The sequence below is a fragment of the Coregonus lavaretus genome (genome assembly GCF_964263955.1).
Source record: "Coregonus lavaretus genome assembly, chromosome: 15".
In the NCBI taxonomy this organism is placed as follows: Eukaryota; Metazoa; Chordata; class Actinopteri; order Salmoniformes; family Salmonidae; genus Coregonus; species Coregonus lavaretus.
This window is the reverse complement of record NC_140002.1, coordinates 17,743,511-17,760,328: the sequence shown is the minus strand read 5'-3', so window position 1 is coordinate 17,760,328 and position 16,818 is coordinate 17,743,511. Positions and strand designations below refer to the sequence as shown.

Sequence of the window (16,818 nt, the reverse complement as noted above, 5' to 3'; positions counted from 1 at the left end):
CCATAACACCACCTCCTCCATGCTTTACGGTGGGAAATACACAAGCGGAGATCATCCGTTCACCCACACCGCATCTCACAAAGACACAGCGGTTGGAACCATAAATCTCCAATTTGGACTCCAGACCAAAGGACACATTTCCACCAGTTTAATGTACATTGCTCGTGTTTCTTGGCCCAAGCAAGTCTCTTGTTCTTATTGGTGTCCTTTAGTAGTGGTTTCTTTGCAGCATATAGACCATGAAGGCCTGATTCACACAGTCTCCTCTGAACAGTTGATGTTGAGATGTGTCTGTTACTTGAACTCTGTGAAGCATTTATTTGGGCTGCAATTTCTGAGGCTGGTAACTCTAATGAACTGGGGTAACTCTGGGTCTTCCATTCCTGTGGCGGTCCTCATGAGAGCCAGTTTCATCATAGCGGTTGATGTTTTTGCGACTGCACTTGAAGAAGCTTTCAAAGTTCTTGAAATGTTCCGGATTGACTGATCTTCATGTCTTAAAGTAATGGACTGTCGTTTCGCTTTGCTTATTTGAGCTGTTCTTGCCATAATATGGACTTGGTCTTTTACCAAACAGGGCTATCTTCTGTATACCCCCCCTACCTTGTCACAACACAACTGATTGGCTGAAACGCATTAAGAAGGAAAGAAATTCCACAAATGAACTTTTAACAAGGCACACCTGTTAATTGAAATGCATTCCAGGTGACTACCTCATGAAGTTGGTTGAGAGAATGCCAAGAGTGTGCAAAGCTGTCATCAATAAAGAAAAACCCTTGAATGAGTAGGTGTGTCCAAACTTTTGACTGGTACTGTATAATTAAATATATGGACAAGCAATGTCAGAACGGCATAGACTAAGATACAGTAGAATAGAGTATATACATATGAGATGAATAATGCAAGATATGTAAACATTATTATTAAAGTGATTGGTGTTCCATTTATTACAGTGGCCTGTGATTTTTAATCTATGAATATAGGCAGCAACCTCTAATGTGCTAGTGAAGGCTATTTATTAGTCTGATTGCGGGCAGTGCAGTTGCCGTATCAGGCGGTGATACAGCCCAACAGGATGCTCTCAATTGTGTGTCTGTAAAAGTTGAGGGTTTTAGGTGCCAAGCCAAATTTCGCTGTTGCGCCAAATTTCGCTGTTGGACCATTTCAGTTTGTCAGTGATGTGTACGCCGAGGAACTTTAAGCTTTCTACCTTCTCCACTGTGGTCCCGTCGATGTGGATAGGGGGGTGCTCCTTCTGCTGTTTCCTGAAGTCCACGATCATCTCCTTTGTTTTGTTGACGTTGAGTGAGAGGTTATTTTCCTGGTACCACACTCCCAGAGCCCTCACCTCCTCCCTGTAGGCTGTCTCGTCATTGTTTGCAATCAAGCCTACTACTGTTGTGTCGTCTGCAAATGATTGAGTTGGAGGCGTGCTTGGCCACGCAGTCATGGGGGAACAGGGAGTACTGGAGGGGGCTGCTAGGCCTGCATTTATGTGACACCCAAACAAGATATTTGCCAGCTTGGTATCAAAGCTGTGCTGCTCAAACAGACAGACACTGAGGCTGATCCATAAAGTTAGGACAGATATCATCTCCGGAGCTGTGCAGTGATGTCATGTTATCTATTCCTGGTGTCATCCCCTATCACGTTGTTGTTGGGGAGCGCTGCTCTGCTCCAGTTTGAAAGGTGAAGTATGGTTGTGTCATTTGACATTTATCTCCATTCAGAAGGCTCTGACTGACTGTCTGTCATAAGAGTACTCTTAAGTCTCATCTCCCTTCTCACATGACAGATGTGTGCACACACAAACACTGCACGTGCACTAATAACGAGGACAACTCAAGGCATGTGATTTGCCGACAGGTTTCCAACAGTGAAGAAAGACAGTGTCTGACTCTCTTCATTCACAAAGACAGAGTGGCATCTAAAACCACTGCCATTCAAATATAAGCTGAATATGGGCTATATATTATACACAGCATAAACCTAACATAAACCCATCAATTACAATCATTCCATTTCCTACACTGAACAAAAATATAAACGCAACATGCAAAAATTTCATTCAAGGAAAACAGTACATTGAAATAAATTCATTAGGCCCTAAATCTATAGATTTCACATGACTGGGAATACAGATATGCATCTGTTGGTCACAGATACCTTAGAAAAAGTGAGGGTTGTGTATCAGAAAACCAGTCAGTATCTGGTGTGACCACCATTTGCCTCATTCAGCGCGACATCTCCTTCACATAGAATTGATCAGTCTGTTGATTGTGGCCTGTGGAATGTTTTCCCACTCATCTTCAATGGCTATCCAAAGTTGCTGGATATTGGCGGGAACTGGAACACGCTGTCGTACACATCGATCCAGAGCATCCCAAAGATGCTCAATGGGTGACATGTCTGGTGAGTATGCAGGCCATGGAAGAACTGGGACATTTTCAGCTTCCAGGAATTGTGTACAGATCCTTGCGACATGTGGCTAGGGCTGGGTGATATGGCCTAAAAATCATATCTTGTTTTTTTTAGTTTTTTTTTTTATATAAATATATATATATATATATCTCAATTTTTTAAATGTTTTCTCTGAATAAGCATTGTTGTACAACTAAAGGTCAAATACACTGCATTTCAAACAGTCAGCAATAATCAAATGAATTCAGGGCTTGTGAAGTTATACCTTGGCTAAATATAAGCCTTCCACAACCATAAGACCCACTATGAATGTAATTATTTTATAAAAAATAGTTTAACCTGCTTTTTTTGTGTGCAATAATCAATGATCTGGCTTTCAAATCTGTTTATGAAAATGCCTTTTTGTTACAAATTTAACTAGAACCATGCATAATGCACATTCAATAATAATGACTAACTAATGAACACAGGTCTCATCAACAATCGCTCAAGTCCACATGCTAGTGATTAGCCAGGTAATCTTTATATTTCAAGTTTAGCCAACTTGGATCTATTTGCTAGATAACAAGATTGAACAGTTGAATTGTTATTAACACACCCTTGTCTCTAACTGTTTGAAAAGCATGTTAGCCTGTCCACTTTGTTCAGGTGTTGAAATCAAGTGGCCTACCTTATTTCTCAGAATGAGAACGAGTTGCCAATTCCTTATAAAATTGTGCTTTATGGTTATTGCACATTTATAAAACACAAAGTGCTGCTAGCGATACATGGTACCCCAATGCCGTGCACGACAAATGGAGCATACATTTTCCAAAATCAATTTTCATTGATACTCTCGTTTTAGTAGTGTCTGCTCTATGCACAATTTAAGTAGTTGAGACATAAAAAGGGTATCGTTAGAAAAGTTAACTTGTCCTCTATTACAGTAAAATATTGTCTCAATGTGTTTTGGTGTCCGTTAGACCGATTCTGTTGGAGCAAACATCAAATGCAAATAGCGAGTTGAAACCTCTTGTCAGAGAGGAAGATGTGAGGCAGGGGGAGGCTAATGGTGTGTGTGTAAGAGAGGTTTCACTTTCGCAAACACCTGTCCAAAATAAGGCCAATGTAATGCAGCTTTACAGCACTGTGGTGGGAGCCCATTTGAACAGAGCAGAAGAGGGAGGGTAATGGAGGGAAAGGAGGTTGTTTGGGTGGTAGTAGTGGTGGAGCAGGCAGACAGAACAGACAGCTCAGGATGGATTTGGGGGCAAACAAAGCATGTGTTGCCAGATCCCTCTGGCTCCAGATCAGTGGAGAGGAAAAATCTCCCTATAACCACGCCGCTGACCTGACCTTTACACCCTCTTTAAGTTGCCACAGTCACCGTGGCAACCCTCCCAGGGCGCCAAGGGTGGTCAGGTTCATTCTGCATGCCCGGCCCGTAAAGCTGTAGGGGGTGAGTCAACAACAGCCCAACCCTGCTCTAGCTTCTACAGGAGTTGAGCCGAGCCCTGCTATACAGCCACTGTTAGGTGGCGACTAGTCGGACCCTTGTACCATAGTGAGAGTGACCATCATGCACAAAGAAGGGCGACCGTTAATCCTGAGAACTGAGAATACCTCTCAGTATTTTAGTGTTTGCATGTGTGCGTTTCAAGCCTTCAATACCACAGTTGAGGTCAAAGCTCAATAACTTCTGTATTTATGTGTCAGAGATATAATGTACCTGTGTGTTTGTGAGAGAGAGAGAAAGGGAGAGAGTCTCACCATCGTGGCACGAGTTGAGGAGGTGCTCCCCCAGGTCACAGCCAAACACCCTCTCCCGGAGGATACCCCGCTGCTTCAGCTTCTGTTTGGTGGGCCTGGACTTCATGAAAGTGCGCAGGAACGTGATCAGCTTCCCGTGCTTCTTAGACACTGCCAGGAAAGAGAGAGACACACACACACACACACAATATGTTTAATACACACTCACGTGTTCAGCTGGTGTTGACCGTCCATGTAACATGAAATAACGCATTTAAAATGGTGAGCTGGCAAAGTGATGCATGCATACCAGTAAGGTGAGCTGCAAGACCTTGCTTTCATTAGATTGCTTATTTTCAATCCTAGGTTATGCTGCATTTTCAATCCAAGGTTCAATGGAAACATAACAGACCAGAGATGTGTGTGAATAAGCCATTCCCAGTAAAGAACCATTTTTTTTCTTCTAATGCCAGCCATTTTTTTACACCATAGGAAGATTAGATTTCTTGAGACTGTATGACCCCAGCTTCACTCCTCAATTTAATTCCAAGGCAACTGCAAAGGCATCCTCCACATCCAACACCAGAATCACCCACCCCCTCAATATGAAAGACTAAAACCAAAACCCCTCATTCAAGACAATGGGTCTGGAAAAAGGTCTAAGCCTTTCAAAGTATGGGCCCAGTTGTTTTCTCCATTAGGAAAAATTTGGAAAAGCTATCAAGTGAAAAACCTCAGCTTTCGGAGAGAACAATGGAGTTGGAATGCACGCAAACTTTTGTTCACAAATCCTCCACTGCAAATTGTAGATCCCAGAGCCAAATTTCCCCTGAAAAAGTGAAGAGCCATTCTCCAACGGAGCAGAAATAAGCCGGCTGCATTGTCCGACACATTGCAGGGGAATCAACATTCCCTCTACAGCAGGGCTGCCCAATTCCAGTCCTGGAGGGCCAAAACACTTGTTTATTTTTCTACGTGGTAGTTAATCGCACACACCTGGTGTCCAAGGTCTTAAATCAGTCCCTGTTTAGAGGGAGAGGATTAAAACCAGAAGTGTTTTGGCCCTCCAGGACTGGAATTGGGCAACCCTGCTCTACAGACTACAAACAAAATACGCTACCCTATTCCAGGGACACATTTTCTGAGTGACTCCACTCTCTTCACCACAGATAAATAGCCGAAAGTACTTTCACTTGTGTTTATATTGAGTACAATTTACAAGAAGGACACTGCTTCTAAATCATGAACCATCATGCATTGCTCCATTTTCAGCTAATTGGAGCTAGGATTTCCCCTATGAGAAAGATATAAATTCCTTGGTGCTGTATCCCACCACAAACTGCTGAGGCAGCTTTGTTACCAACTGTTGAGGCATCAAAAGGGCTTTGCATATCATGTGGGGGCTGACGAAGCAATTGTATCAGCTTACACCGGCTGTCACTGTTATTTAGGAACCCACATCAACAGAAGCCGATGGGAACGCAAGCCTGCAAGGCAAGAAAGACTTTCCAGAGTTGTCTGAAGACTGCTCTGCTCAATGTCAACTCTGCTGACAGTGAAGGGCCAATTCCAGAGACGCTATTTGGAAAATCAAACTGACTGTGGGACAATGACGAGCTCATTGTTTAAGCCATCTTTGGCGAAAGCCTACAAGATGGAAACCATATGGTAAACTATCTCACAGGGTTGGGTAAAGCGTCACTGCAACTCTCAGATGTATACAGTGCCTTCAGAAAGTATTCACAACCCTTGACTTCTTCCACATTTTTTTTGTGTTACAGCCTGAATTTAAAATGGATTATATAGAGACTTTTATTAACTGGCCTACCTACATACAATACTCCATAATGTCAATGTGGAATGATGTTTTTTGAATTGTTTTCAAATTAATAGAAAATTAAGTAAATAAGTATTCAACCCCTTTGTTATGGCAAGCCTACATAAGTTCAGGAGTAAAAAATAGTGTTTAACATGATTTTTTAATGACTACCTCATCTCTGTACCCCACACATAAAATTATCTGTAAGGTCCCTCATTCCAGCAATGAATTTCAAACACAGATTCAACCACAAAGACCAGGGAAGTTTTCCAATGCTTCACAAAGAAGGGCACCTATTGGTAGATGGGTAGAAAAATAAAATAAAGCAGACATTGAATAATCCTTTGAGCATGGAGAAGTTAAATATATATCTTTTTTTTTTTTTACCCCCTTTTTCTCCCCAATTTCGTGATTACGATCTTGTCTCATCGCTTTAACTCCCCAACGGGCTCGGGAGAGGCGAAGGTCGAGTCATGCGTACTCCGAAACATGACCCACCAAGCCACGCTTCTTTACACCCGCTCGCTTAACCCGGAAGCCAGCTGCACCAATGTGTCGGAGGAAACACTGTTCAACTGACGGCCGAAGTCAGCCTGCAGGCACCAGGCCTGCCACAAGGAGTCACTAGAGCGCAATGAGCCAAATAAAGCCCCCCGGCCAAACCCTCCCCTAACCCGGACGACATGCATCCTGGTTGCAATAAGGCACTAAAGTAAAATTGCGAAAAGATTTGCCAAAGAAATTACCTTTATGTCCTGAATACAAAGCATTATACACTGCTCAAAAAAATAAAGGGAACACTTAAACAACACAATGTAACTCCAAGTCAATCACACTTCTGTGAAATCAAACTGTCCACTTAGGAAGCAACACTGATTGACAATACATTTCACATGCTGTTGTGCAAATGGAATAGACAACAGGTGGAAATTATAGGCAATTAGCAAGACACCCCCAATAAAGAAGTGGTTCTGCAGGTGGTGACCACAGACCACTTCTCAGTTCCTATGCTTCCTGGCTGATGTTTTGGTCACTTTTGAATGCTGGTGGTGCTTTCACTCTAGTGGTAGCATGAGACGGAGTCTACAACCCACACAAGTGGCTCAGGTAGTGCAGCTCATCCAGGACGGCACATCAATGCGAGCTGTGGCAAGAAGGTTTGCTGTGTGTCAGCGTAGTGTCCAGAGCATGGAGGCGCTACCAGGAGACAGGCCAGTACATCAGGAGACATGGAGGAGGCCGTAGGACGGCAACAACCCAGCAGCAGGACCGCTACCTCCGCCTTTGTGCAAGGAGGAGCAGGAGGAGCACTGCCAGAGCCCTGCAAAATGACCTCCAGCAGGCCACAAATGTGCATGTGTCTGCTCAAACGGTCAGAAACAGACTCCATGAGGGTGGTATGAGGGCCCGACGTCCACAGGTGGGGGTTGTGCTTACAGCCCAACACCGTGCAGGACGTTTGGCATTTGCCAGAGAACACCAAGATTGGCAAATTCGCCACTGGCGCCCTGTGCTCTTCACAGATGAAAGCAGGTTCACACTGAGCACATGTGACAGACGTGACAGAGTCTGGAGACGCCGTGGAGAACGTTCTGCTGCCTGCAACATCCTCCAGCATGACCGGTTTGGTGGTGGGTCAGTCATGGTGTGGGGTGGCATTTCTTTGGGGGGCCGCACAGCCCTCCATGTGCTCGCCAGAGGTAGCCTGACTGCCATTAGGTACCGAGATGAGATCCTCAGACCCCTTGTGAGACCATATGCTGGTGCGGTTGGCCCTGGGTTCCTCCTAATGCAAGACAATGCTAGACCTCATGTGGCTGGAGTGTGTCAGCAGTTCCTGCAAGAGGAAGGCATTGATGCTATGGACTAGACCGCCCATTCCCCAGACCTGAATCCAATTGAGCACATCTGGGACATCATGTCTCGCTCCATCCACCAACGCCACGTTGCACCACAGACTGTCCAGGAGTTGACGGATGCTTTAGTCCAGGTCTGGGAGGAGATCCCTCAGGAGACCATCCGCCACCTCATCAGGAGCATGCCCAGGCGTTGTAGGGAGGTCATACAGGCACGTGGAGGCCACACACACTACTGAGCCTCATTTTGACTTGTTTTAAGGACATTACATCAAAGTTGGATCAGCCTGTAGTGTGGTTTTCGCTTTAATTTTGAGGGTGACTCCAAATCCAGACCTCCATGGGTTGATAAATTTGATTTCCATTGATAATTTCTGTGTGATTTTGTTGTCAGCACATTCAACTATGTAAAGAAAAAAGTATTTAATAAGATTATTTCATTCATTCAGATCTAGGATGTGTTATTTTAGTGTTCCCTTTATTTTTTTGAGCAGTGTATTTGGGGCAAATCCAACACGTCACTTAGTACCATTCATATTTTCAAGCATGGTGGTGGCTGCATCATGTACTGGGTATGCTTGTCATCAGCAAGGACTAGGGAGTTTTTTGGGGATAAAAATAAACGGAATAGAGCAAAGCACAGGCAAATTCCTAGAGGAAAACCTGTTTCAGTCTGCTTTCCAACAGGCACTGGGAGATTAATTCACCTTTCAGCAGGACAATAACAAAAAACACAAGGCCAAATATACACTGGAGTTGCTTATCAAGACTATATTGAATGTTCCTGAGCGGCCTAGTTACAGTTTTGAGTTAAATTGTCTTGAAAATCTATGGCAAGACTTGAAAATGTCTGTCTAGCAATGATCAAAAACCAACTTGACAAAGCTTGAAGAATTGTAAAAAGAATAATGTGCTAATATTGTACAATCCAGATGTGCAAAGCTCTTAGAGCAGGGGTGTCACACGTCCGGCCCGCGGGCCGGATCAGGCCCGCAAACGGGTTTAATCCGGCCCGCGAGATGATTTTGTAAAGTATAAAAATGAGCTGCAATTTTTCAATAAAAGAAACTGCTGTTCCAATTGTGTCCACTGGATGGCGCAATAGCAATTGAGTTAAGCAAGCAAACTGTTTATACCGGGGCAGAGCAAATAGGTCAAGCAAGTGCAGCCAGTCCGGATGAGCTACTTTGTTTTGCCCGCGATATTTATTACGGCTTCTACTTTTAACATTATGTGCTTTGGCACCCTCATTGCCCCAATATGTCTCTGTCAAAAAAGAGAAAAGTGGACGCAGAGTGCAGTGTTCCAAGAAAAATTGTCATCCTTCTATTTATTCACGGAATTGAATGGGAAAGCTGTATGTTTGGTGTGTTCACAGCATGTTGCAGTGCTGAAAGAATATAACCTTCGTCGCCACTATGTGAGTCTTCATGCCGACAAATATGACAACTTTCAAGGACAGCGGAGAAGAGAGAAGGTGAATGAACTGTTGGTGGGTCTGAAGAAACAGCAGTCTGTGTTTACTCACACCCGAGACATCAGTGACGCTGCAGTGAAAGCTAGCTACCTCATTGCTAATGAAATCGCAGTGGCTTCAAAACCATTTAGTGAGGGTGAATTTGTAAAAACATGCATGATGAATGCAGCAGAGATTGTGTGCCCTGAAAAGCACCAGGCTTTTGCAAATATCAGCCTGACAAGAAACACAGTTGCAGACAGGATTTCCGATCTTTCAGTGGATTTGGACAGCCAGTTGAAGCAAAAAGTAAAGTCATTTATTGCGTTTTCGGTTGCAATTGATGAAAGCACGGACATTACAGATGTTGCACAACTGGCCATTTTCATCCGCGGAGTTGATGACACATTGACCGTCACCGAGGAGTTCGTGGAGTTGGTGCCGATGACAGATACAACGACAGCAGCTGATATTTTCACTGCACTCGTCGGCGCGCTGGACAGGGTCGGAGTGGACTGGTCCCGCGCTGTCAGCCTGGCTACAGATGGTGCGCCCTCAATTATCGGGAAAAAAGCAGGCGTTGTGACAAAGTTCAGAGAGAAAGTGCAATCTGCAAATGGAGGACGTGATTTTTGGACTTTTCACTGTATTTTGCACCAGGAGGCTTTGTGTTGCCAGTCATTAAAGATGGATAACGTCATGAATAAAACAAAGCTGCGCTCAAGGCTCACGCACAAGCACTTGAATCACATCCTGAAGTTGGCTGCCACTCAGGATGGGACGCCTGATATTGATGCGCTGGTGAAAGCTAAAAGATGCCAGGTATCAGGAGTCAAATAAACTATGCAACCCCACTTAAAGTGCTGCATGAGACACCCTGATATAGTTCTGTGATCTGTGATATACTTCTGTGAATCACTGAGGCATTGTGTGTTTGTGTGTTGTTTGTCCTCAGAATTTCAAATAACTTGAGGTGTTTTATGATTAATAGTGATGTTGTGCTTTTGGACACACTGTCCTCAGGCTCCAGCTTTATGTTTATATGTTTTTATGTTGATGTGCTATTGTTTTTAATTGATTTTATTTGTATATTTAACCTATTCTTGACTCTGTGGTTCTTGCACTTGTTTGGGGAACAGGATTTCATTATTTGTATCTACATTTCTGCCTGAGAAATGACACCCTGATATAGTTCTGTGATGTGTGAAACAGTTATGTGAATCACTGAGGCATTGTGTGTTTGTGTGTTCTTTTTCTTTAGAATTTTCAAATAAACTTCAGGTGTTTTATGATTAATAGTGATGTTGTGCTTGTACTATTTTGGACACACTGTCCTCAGGCTCCAGCTTTATGTTTTATGTTGATAGTATTAAAACAAAGAAAACAATCTGAAGTTGTTGTTTTTAAGTTATATATACCATGATTTTACCGGTCCGGCCCACTTGGGAATAGATTTTCCTCCATGTGGCCCCTGAGCTAAAATGAGTTTGACACCCCTGTCTTAGAGACTTACCCAGAAAATCACCCAAAGGTGATTGTAACATTATTGACTCAGGGGGTTGAATACTTATCTAATCAAGATATATTTAGTGTTTTATTTTTCATATGTTTTTTTTTACAAATGTTTCTTCCACTTTAACATTATAGTATTTTGTATAGATCGTTGACAAAAAATGACAATTAACCAATTTGAATCCCACTTTGTAACACAACAAAATTTGGAAAAAGTAAAGGGGTGTGAATACTTTCTGAAGGCATTGTAGTGAGCAAGCTGAAGACCAGCAGCCGGGTTAGTGGATCGTGGTGATGTAAAACTTTCCAGCGGTTGCTGAAAGCTTCTTATATCATGGTATGAATCTGTAAACCTATAAAATGGCTGAGTCATAGTCAGCGGGGCAGAGAGCTGCTCCTCGGGTGGTTGGATGTCTCCCATGATGCTTGGACATGGTGGAAGTCTCCGCGGTCCACAGCAAGTCAAATAAGAGCCAGCAGCCTCGCCCTGAGATTTGCATGTGGAACTCTTGGACTCCAGAGGGGAAAAATTAATGTGGCATTTTAACAGTTATGGGGAGAATTGTTTTGATAAACCTGTTGTGGCTGACCTTAATTATATTTCACAATGCTCATACAGTTAGAAAATACTTTTACGACATTTTGAAAGGCAAACGTCATTAATTAGGACTTTTAAGGCGCTGTAAGGAGCAGTATGAAATTATGCCAACATAATGCAGGCTGAAGAGGCAAGCAAAAACACGGGTGCTCGGGTGCACATGCACAGACTCCTGTCAGTCAACACAAAGCAGCTACTGTCTGTTCTTTATCTTTACAACTTTCACAGTGCCACTGTAGAGGAAACTAACAATAAAACATTCCACATGGCACTTTTGCATAGCTATCCTCTCAGTCAACATCATTCAATAAAGTTATTTGTAATAAAGCAGCTTTCCTGCTAACATTTTTGTTTCCCCTACTCATTTATGGCCCATTCCCAAGATTATCCTGGGAAACATTTGGATCAGGATATCAGTAGGAAATATAAGCATCTCAATAATTTCTTTTTTCTTTCTGGGGCAGGATAAATTCCACTCTCTCCATGCCATGACAGCTGCTGAACTAACGTGGAGAGGGAGAAAGAATGACAGAGAGGGGTAGAAGGACAGAGACCGGGCCAAAGCTTGGACTGCGAGCTATCAAAACTGTTATGATTGCTGGAGCGCACGTGTGACAGGCGAGGGAGGCCCCAGTGCACTCAGGGACCGGATGCATGGTAAAGTAACCGTTACCAGTATAATAGCAAACATCAAGCTCCCTCTCGGACGCTGGCCTATGCATCAACTGTCATATTCCATCCCATTAGGCTGGGTCGTTTCAAAGGATGCGTGCAGGCCAACCATAGGTGCAAACCATAAGGTAAAAGTTAGTGTTTGTGAGGGGCATTGGTTGAAACTTCTCTGAAATGAGTTGATAACTTTATGCATCTATCTTTTGCTGTACTGTATTGAGATTGTTGCTGAGATAATGACAAAAGTTATGGTAATGCCATGACACTAAAACATGCATTTCCATTTACAGTACAATGGAGTTATATTATAGGGCACAAGTCTGTCGATTGATATCTTATCTACTTGCAACATCAGTCCAACAATACTACTGGAGAGGAATGTCAAGGAATCCAACTACTATGTCATCTTCATGCTCTATTTAGCAGAGCCTTATTGCAACCTGCTCATGTTCAGCAGGCTTGACCGCTCCACTTAACTGCTCAAGTACCTCCCATCCCCGTTTACAACCGCCTCTCTTTTGTCTCAAGCACTTTTATAGAGGGACATTGTGCTGCCATGATCCAATGTTTACATTCTTCACCTAGAAAGGTCCTATGGTATCCATGGGGAAAACTGCTATAGAATATTGAGAATTGACACCATTGAGAAATAACTACAGTAACAGTATAATACAGACCTATCCAATTATATGCAAGCTGTGGCCCAAAAAAAGCTTTAATTGTCTGTGGTGTCAGTGGGAGCAATTCTGTCTCCAAAGCAAAGAGTAGAATTGCATCTGCCCATTAAATATGGTCCTGGGAGACAGTGACCTCTGTTTGCATATGAGAGCGCTGGAGCATGTGTCACAGCCAGGCCAGAATGGCTGATTGTTCCCAGCTGAATAACTCACTGGAGTAAGAGAGAGTTCTGGCTGAGAGGGGGACTACATCAGCCACAAGTGTGTGGTCTCACAGGACAACTATGCAAATGGTCCTTTAGTCTTATGACAACTAATAAATAGAGCAATATTTGTCTTGGGTGACCAGAGTGAGTTAATTCTGACATCTTATTTTCAGCAAGTCCACATGAAACTGCTTTATAAGACATCCATCTCAGCTTTTGTCAAGATAAGGTTGATGACATGCAAACTAAAAAGCCAAATAGACCTCTAAAGGATCAATGTGGTATCTCAAAGCTATGAATCAATTTAATGCATGCCATTATATGATGTCATTGCCACGACTCACATGATATATCAAAGGGGTAAAGAAAATGCAACACTGTTTATGTGAGTATAAGGACATTTGGAAGGAGTCTAAACATAAATATGTCTGCCTATAGGACACATAACTGCTGTTGAATATTAACCGACCCTCACAAATGGCATAGTCATTGAAAGTATGAACAGGTAAAGCAGTCTCAACCCGAGACATGGTTGGGCAATGGCTGGTACCTCATTAAACTCAGTGGGAGGCAAATATAATATAATATGCCATTTAGCAGACGCTTTTATCCAAAGCGACTTACAGTCATGTGCGCATACATTTTTTTAAACGTATGGGTGGTCCCGGGGATCGAACCCACTACCCTGGCGTTACAAGCGCCATGCTCTACCAATTGAGCTACAGAGGACCAAAATAAACATTTTAAGGTAATTGTAAAGGGAATATTAGGGCTGATTTGGGTTTCAACAACTGTGCTACTAGACTAAATGACATGACTGCCCACTTCACGTGAATCTATCTTTGGTGATCGGAAAGAATGAAAACATCTAAAAGGATTCCAGAGAAGATCAACAAAACGGCTCGAGCTCTCATTGTTTGACAACATAATTTCAGATTTTAGGTGAGAAAGCGGTGACAAAGTGCCAAATAAACGGAATTTAGGGGCAAAGACTGATCCAAACCCCCAGATACAACTTAAGTACACAGTATACTAGGCTACAAATTAAATTCCATACCGTAATACATTCTTACCTGCGTTTTAGTGGGATTCTCACTTTATGACGGGACTTTAAATAGGGAATCCAAGGTAAACTGTAGGCATTTCCTTACAGATGCTCGTACTGTAACTGCAACTCCTCATAATTTGGTTAACACGACTAATTATTTCAAAAGACACCGCCGAAAAAACTTCACTTGACAATTCCAAAATGTAGGGCTACCCATGGACATTGAATAGCAGTAAAAATAGGATTCGGATAAGTGTGCTTCTCTCACTCCTCAGCGAGTCTTCACAGCATTCTTTCCTTTTTTCCTTTCAGTTAATGGCTTGCCCCATCCGGTGTCAGTTTACAACCCAACTGGGAACTGAGAAGACGGTTGCTGCGACCTGAGTATGTGCAACTCTGCGTGTAGAAAGGAAAGTAGTGGGCGTGTGGAAAGGAGTGGGTGTGTCGAAAGGAAAGTATTGGGCGTGTGGAAAATAGTGGGTGTGTCGAAAGCGCTCTGCTATAGGGTAGACGGTTTTGATTGAGCGTTGTTTACCGTTATACAGTGTTGCCAACTTATCGACTTTGTCGCTATATTTAGCGAGTATTCAGACCCTTCTAGCGACACATTTTCAAAAAAGCGACTAGACAAATCTAGCGACTTTTTCTGGTGTTATTGGAGACTCTGATGTGGTGGGAGCCCCACCCCTGTCCCAAAGCACTCACAGGCGGCCCAGTCCTCGCAGCTTTTTACTCACTTTTTGTACAGTGTCCATCACAATTACATGCACATGGCCAATTATGCAAATTGGGTGATGACATCATTTAGCGACTTTTAGGACAGCCAATAGCTACTTTCCTTACTGAGGAGTTGGCAACACTGCATTGAGCTACCTTACCAGTTTGGACTTCTGTTTTGAAGCCAAAGGATGAGTCAGTAGGATTTCACTGTTAGTTTTACACAAATAAGTCTACATGTTCAGTTATAAAACTGACAATTGTTTATTTTTTATTAAATGTACTGATGATGTGCTTACTGTGACTGTCACCCTGATATTGGCTACTAGGTAGCTACTTCCCACGCCGTTGCCAGACCTGCTAGACAGTAGTGCCAGTGTTGTTGCCGTTCATGCCCTCCCCATTGAGTAGTAGACTGTATCCATGTATCAAAGTGACATCTAGATGGTAATCAATATTAGTTATTTATTGTATAGGCTGCTATGAAATCATGGGAAGGGAAAAAGTTGCCACGGTACCTACTGCAGGCGACACAACCTGATACAGCTGCCCAGTAGGAAACACCTCAGGTTGGCAGGTATGTCGATACAACACCGGTGCACTGGTCGCCGGCTTATCGACTTGTGAGTGGCAACAAACCTGCCCAATTAGGTGAGTCGCTTTCCATACACCCACTCCTTTCGACACAGGCACTCGCCCATACTCCGGTCGCCATATTGTGCTGCAGCTACCCATACTTGAGTGGACTGGCCGGTCACAACGTCTCGCATGGAAACGCTGTACAAATCGATGTAGCATATGACCACAATTCAGTTTCATAGAGGCAGTCACCACAACAAACCCATTTCACTTAGCACAGATAGAGTTCAGATTCAGAGTGTTTTAATAGTCACATGTACAGGGTTGCAGGTGTGACTGCAGGGTACAGTGAAAATCTTAGGCTCCGAGCTCCAACATGCAGGACTAAGTGAAATAAAATAATGAAAATGGTAATAAAAAAAAAAAAACGATAGAAATATAACTATATAGCACTATGTCTTGAAGCCAAACAACAAGGACATCCTCTATTTACTATGAAGTGGCAGATTCAAGGCCACATTCCACCTCTGAAAAACATGGACTCCTATCCCCGCACCAACAAATCTGTCAATATTATAGGGCACCAAGTCTACGGAAGCGATATAGTGGGAGAACATACCACACTGTTTTGTGGTGTTTTGAGTATGTTGCGATGCAAAGTCATCAAACTGTATGTGCATTTAAAGCATGCAGGGTGAAGACAAAGCTTCCCTTTTAGATTCATGCCATCTTTTCTCAGTATTTCCACACAGACACATAATTAACTGTGTATTGTGGTTTGATGTTCTCAAATAAACTGACATGGGAAACACCTTAACATTTTGTTACACTCTTAAACAACCACCCCTCAAAGTAGCCTAAATGGAGAAAAAAATAGAAAATCCCCTTGTATTCACATTGGCGTACAATGCACAAGGTCATAGTAGGTGTGAGAGCACCCTCGTCTCGCATCGAAGAGAATGAGGGCTTAAGTTTCTGATCTCCCCCATCATTCCTCACAGGCCCAAACTACACAAGGTCTCTGTGCCTCATACTTTCACGGCCCTGGGCATGTGTGTCAGGAAATTGACCAAAGCCCCATGGGGAAAAGCAGGACAAATATTACTCTGTCTCCTTCACACATTCTCTCACTTTGTTTCTCTCATAGACAGATCCAGCTGTCTTGGCTTGCTTGCGCTCCTCACAGCTGCCCAAGTCACTAGACTGGTCCCCAGACAGGAAGCCAGCTCCAACCCAGGGAGGAAGTAGGGGATGGAAAGAGTAGCGGGGTCAGAACATCTGGACAAACACCTGCCATTCTAGGGCAGCCAGGCTGGGGAAAGAGCAGAGCTGACCACACTGTTGCTCGGACTTCAGTGTTTAAGTGTGTGGATGACTTGTGCGTCTCTCAAACTTAGAGAAAGTAACACAAAAGGACTCTAGGTTTAGTTACACTGACCCTTCATCCAAGTGAGACAGTTTGCAGATGTCCTTTTAAACTTGAGTTAAAAAAGCTAACTTTTTTTCAGAGAACCCTCTCGGCTTTCCAC

The 16,818-nt window shown here is 43.2% G+C and overlaps 1 protein-coding gene across 1 annotated transcript in view; it reads right to left on the bottom strand.

Annotated features, from left to right (window-relative positions):
• Positions 1 to 16,818, bottom strand: part of LOC311142740 (rho GTPase-activating protein 32-like) — a 247,376-nt gene that overhangs the window by 16,465 nt on the left and 214,093 nt on the right. The window contains exon 14 of the mRNA XM_084178401.1: positions 4,171 to 4,320. Within this exon, the coding sequence (XP_084034527.1) occupies positions 4,171 to 4,320 (150 nt within the window). The remainder of the gene's footprint in view (positions 1 to 4,170; positions 4,321 to 16,818) is intronic.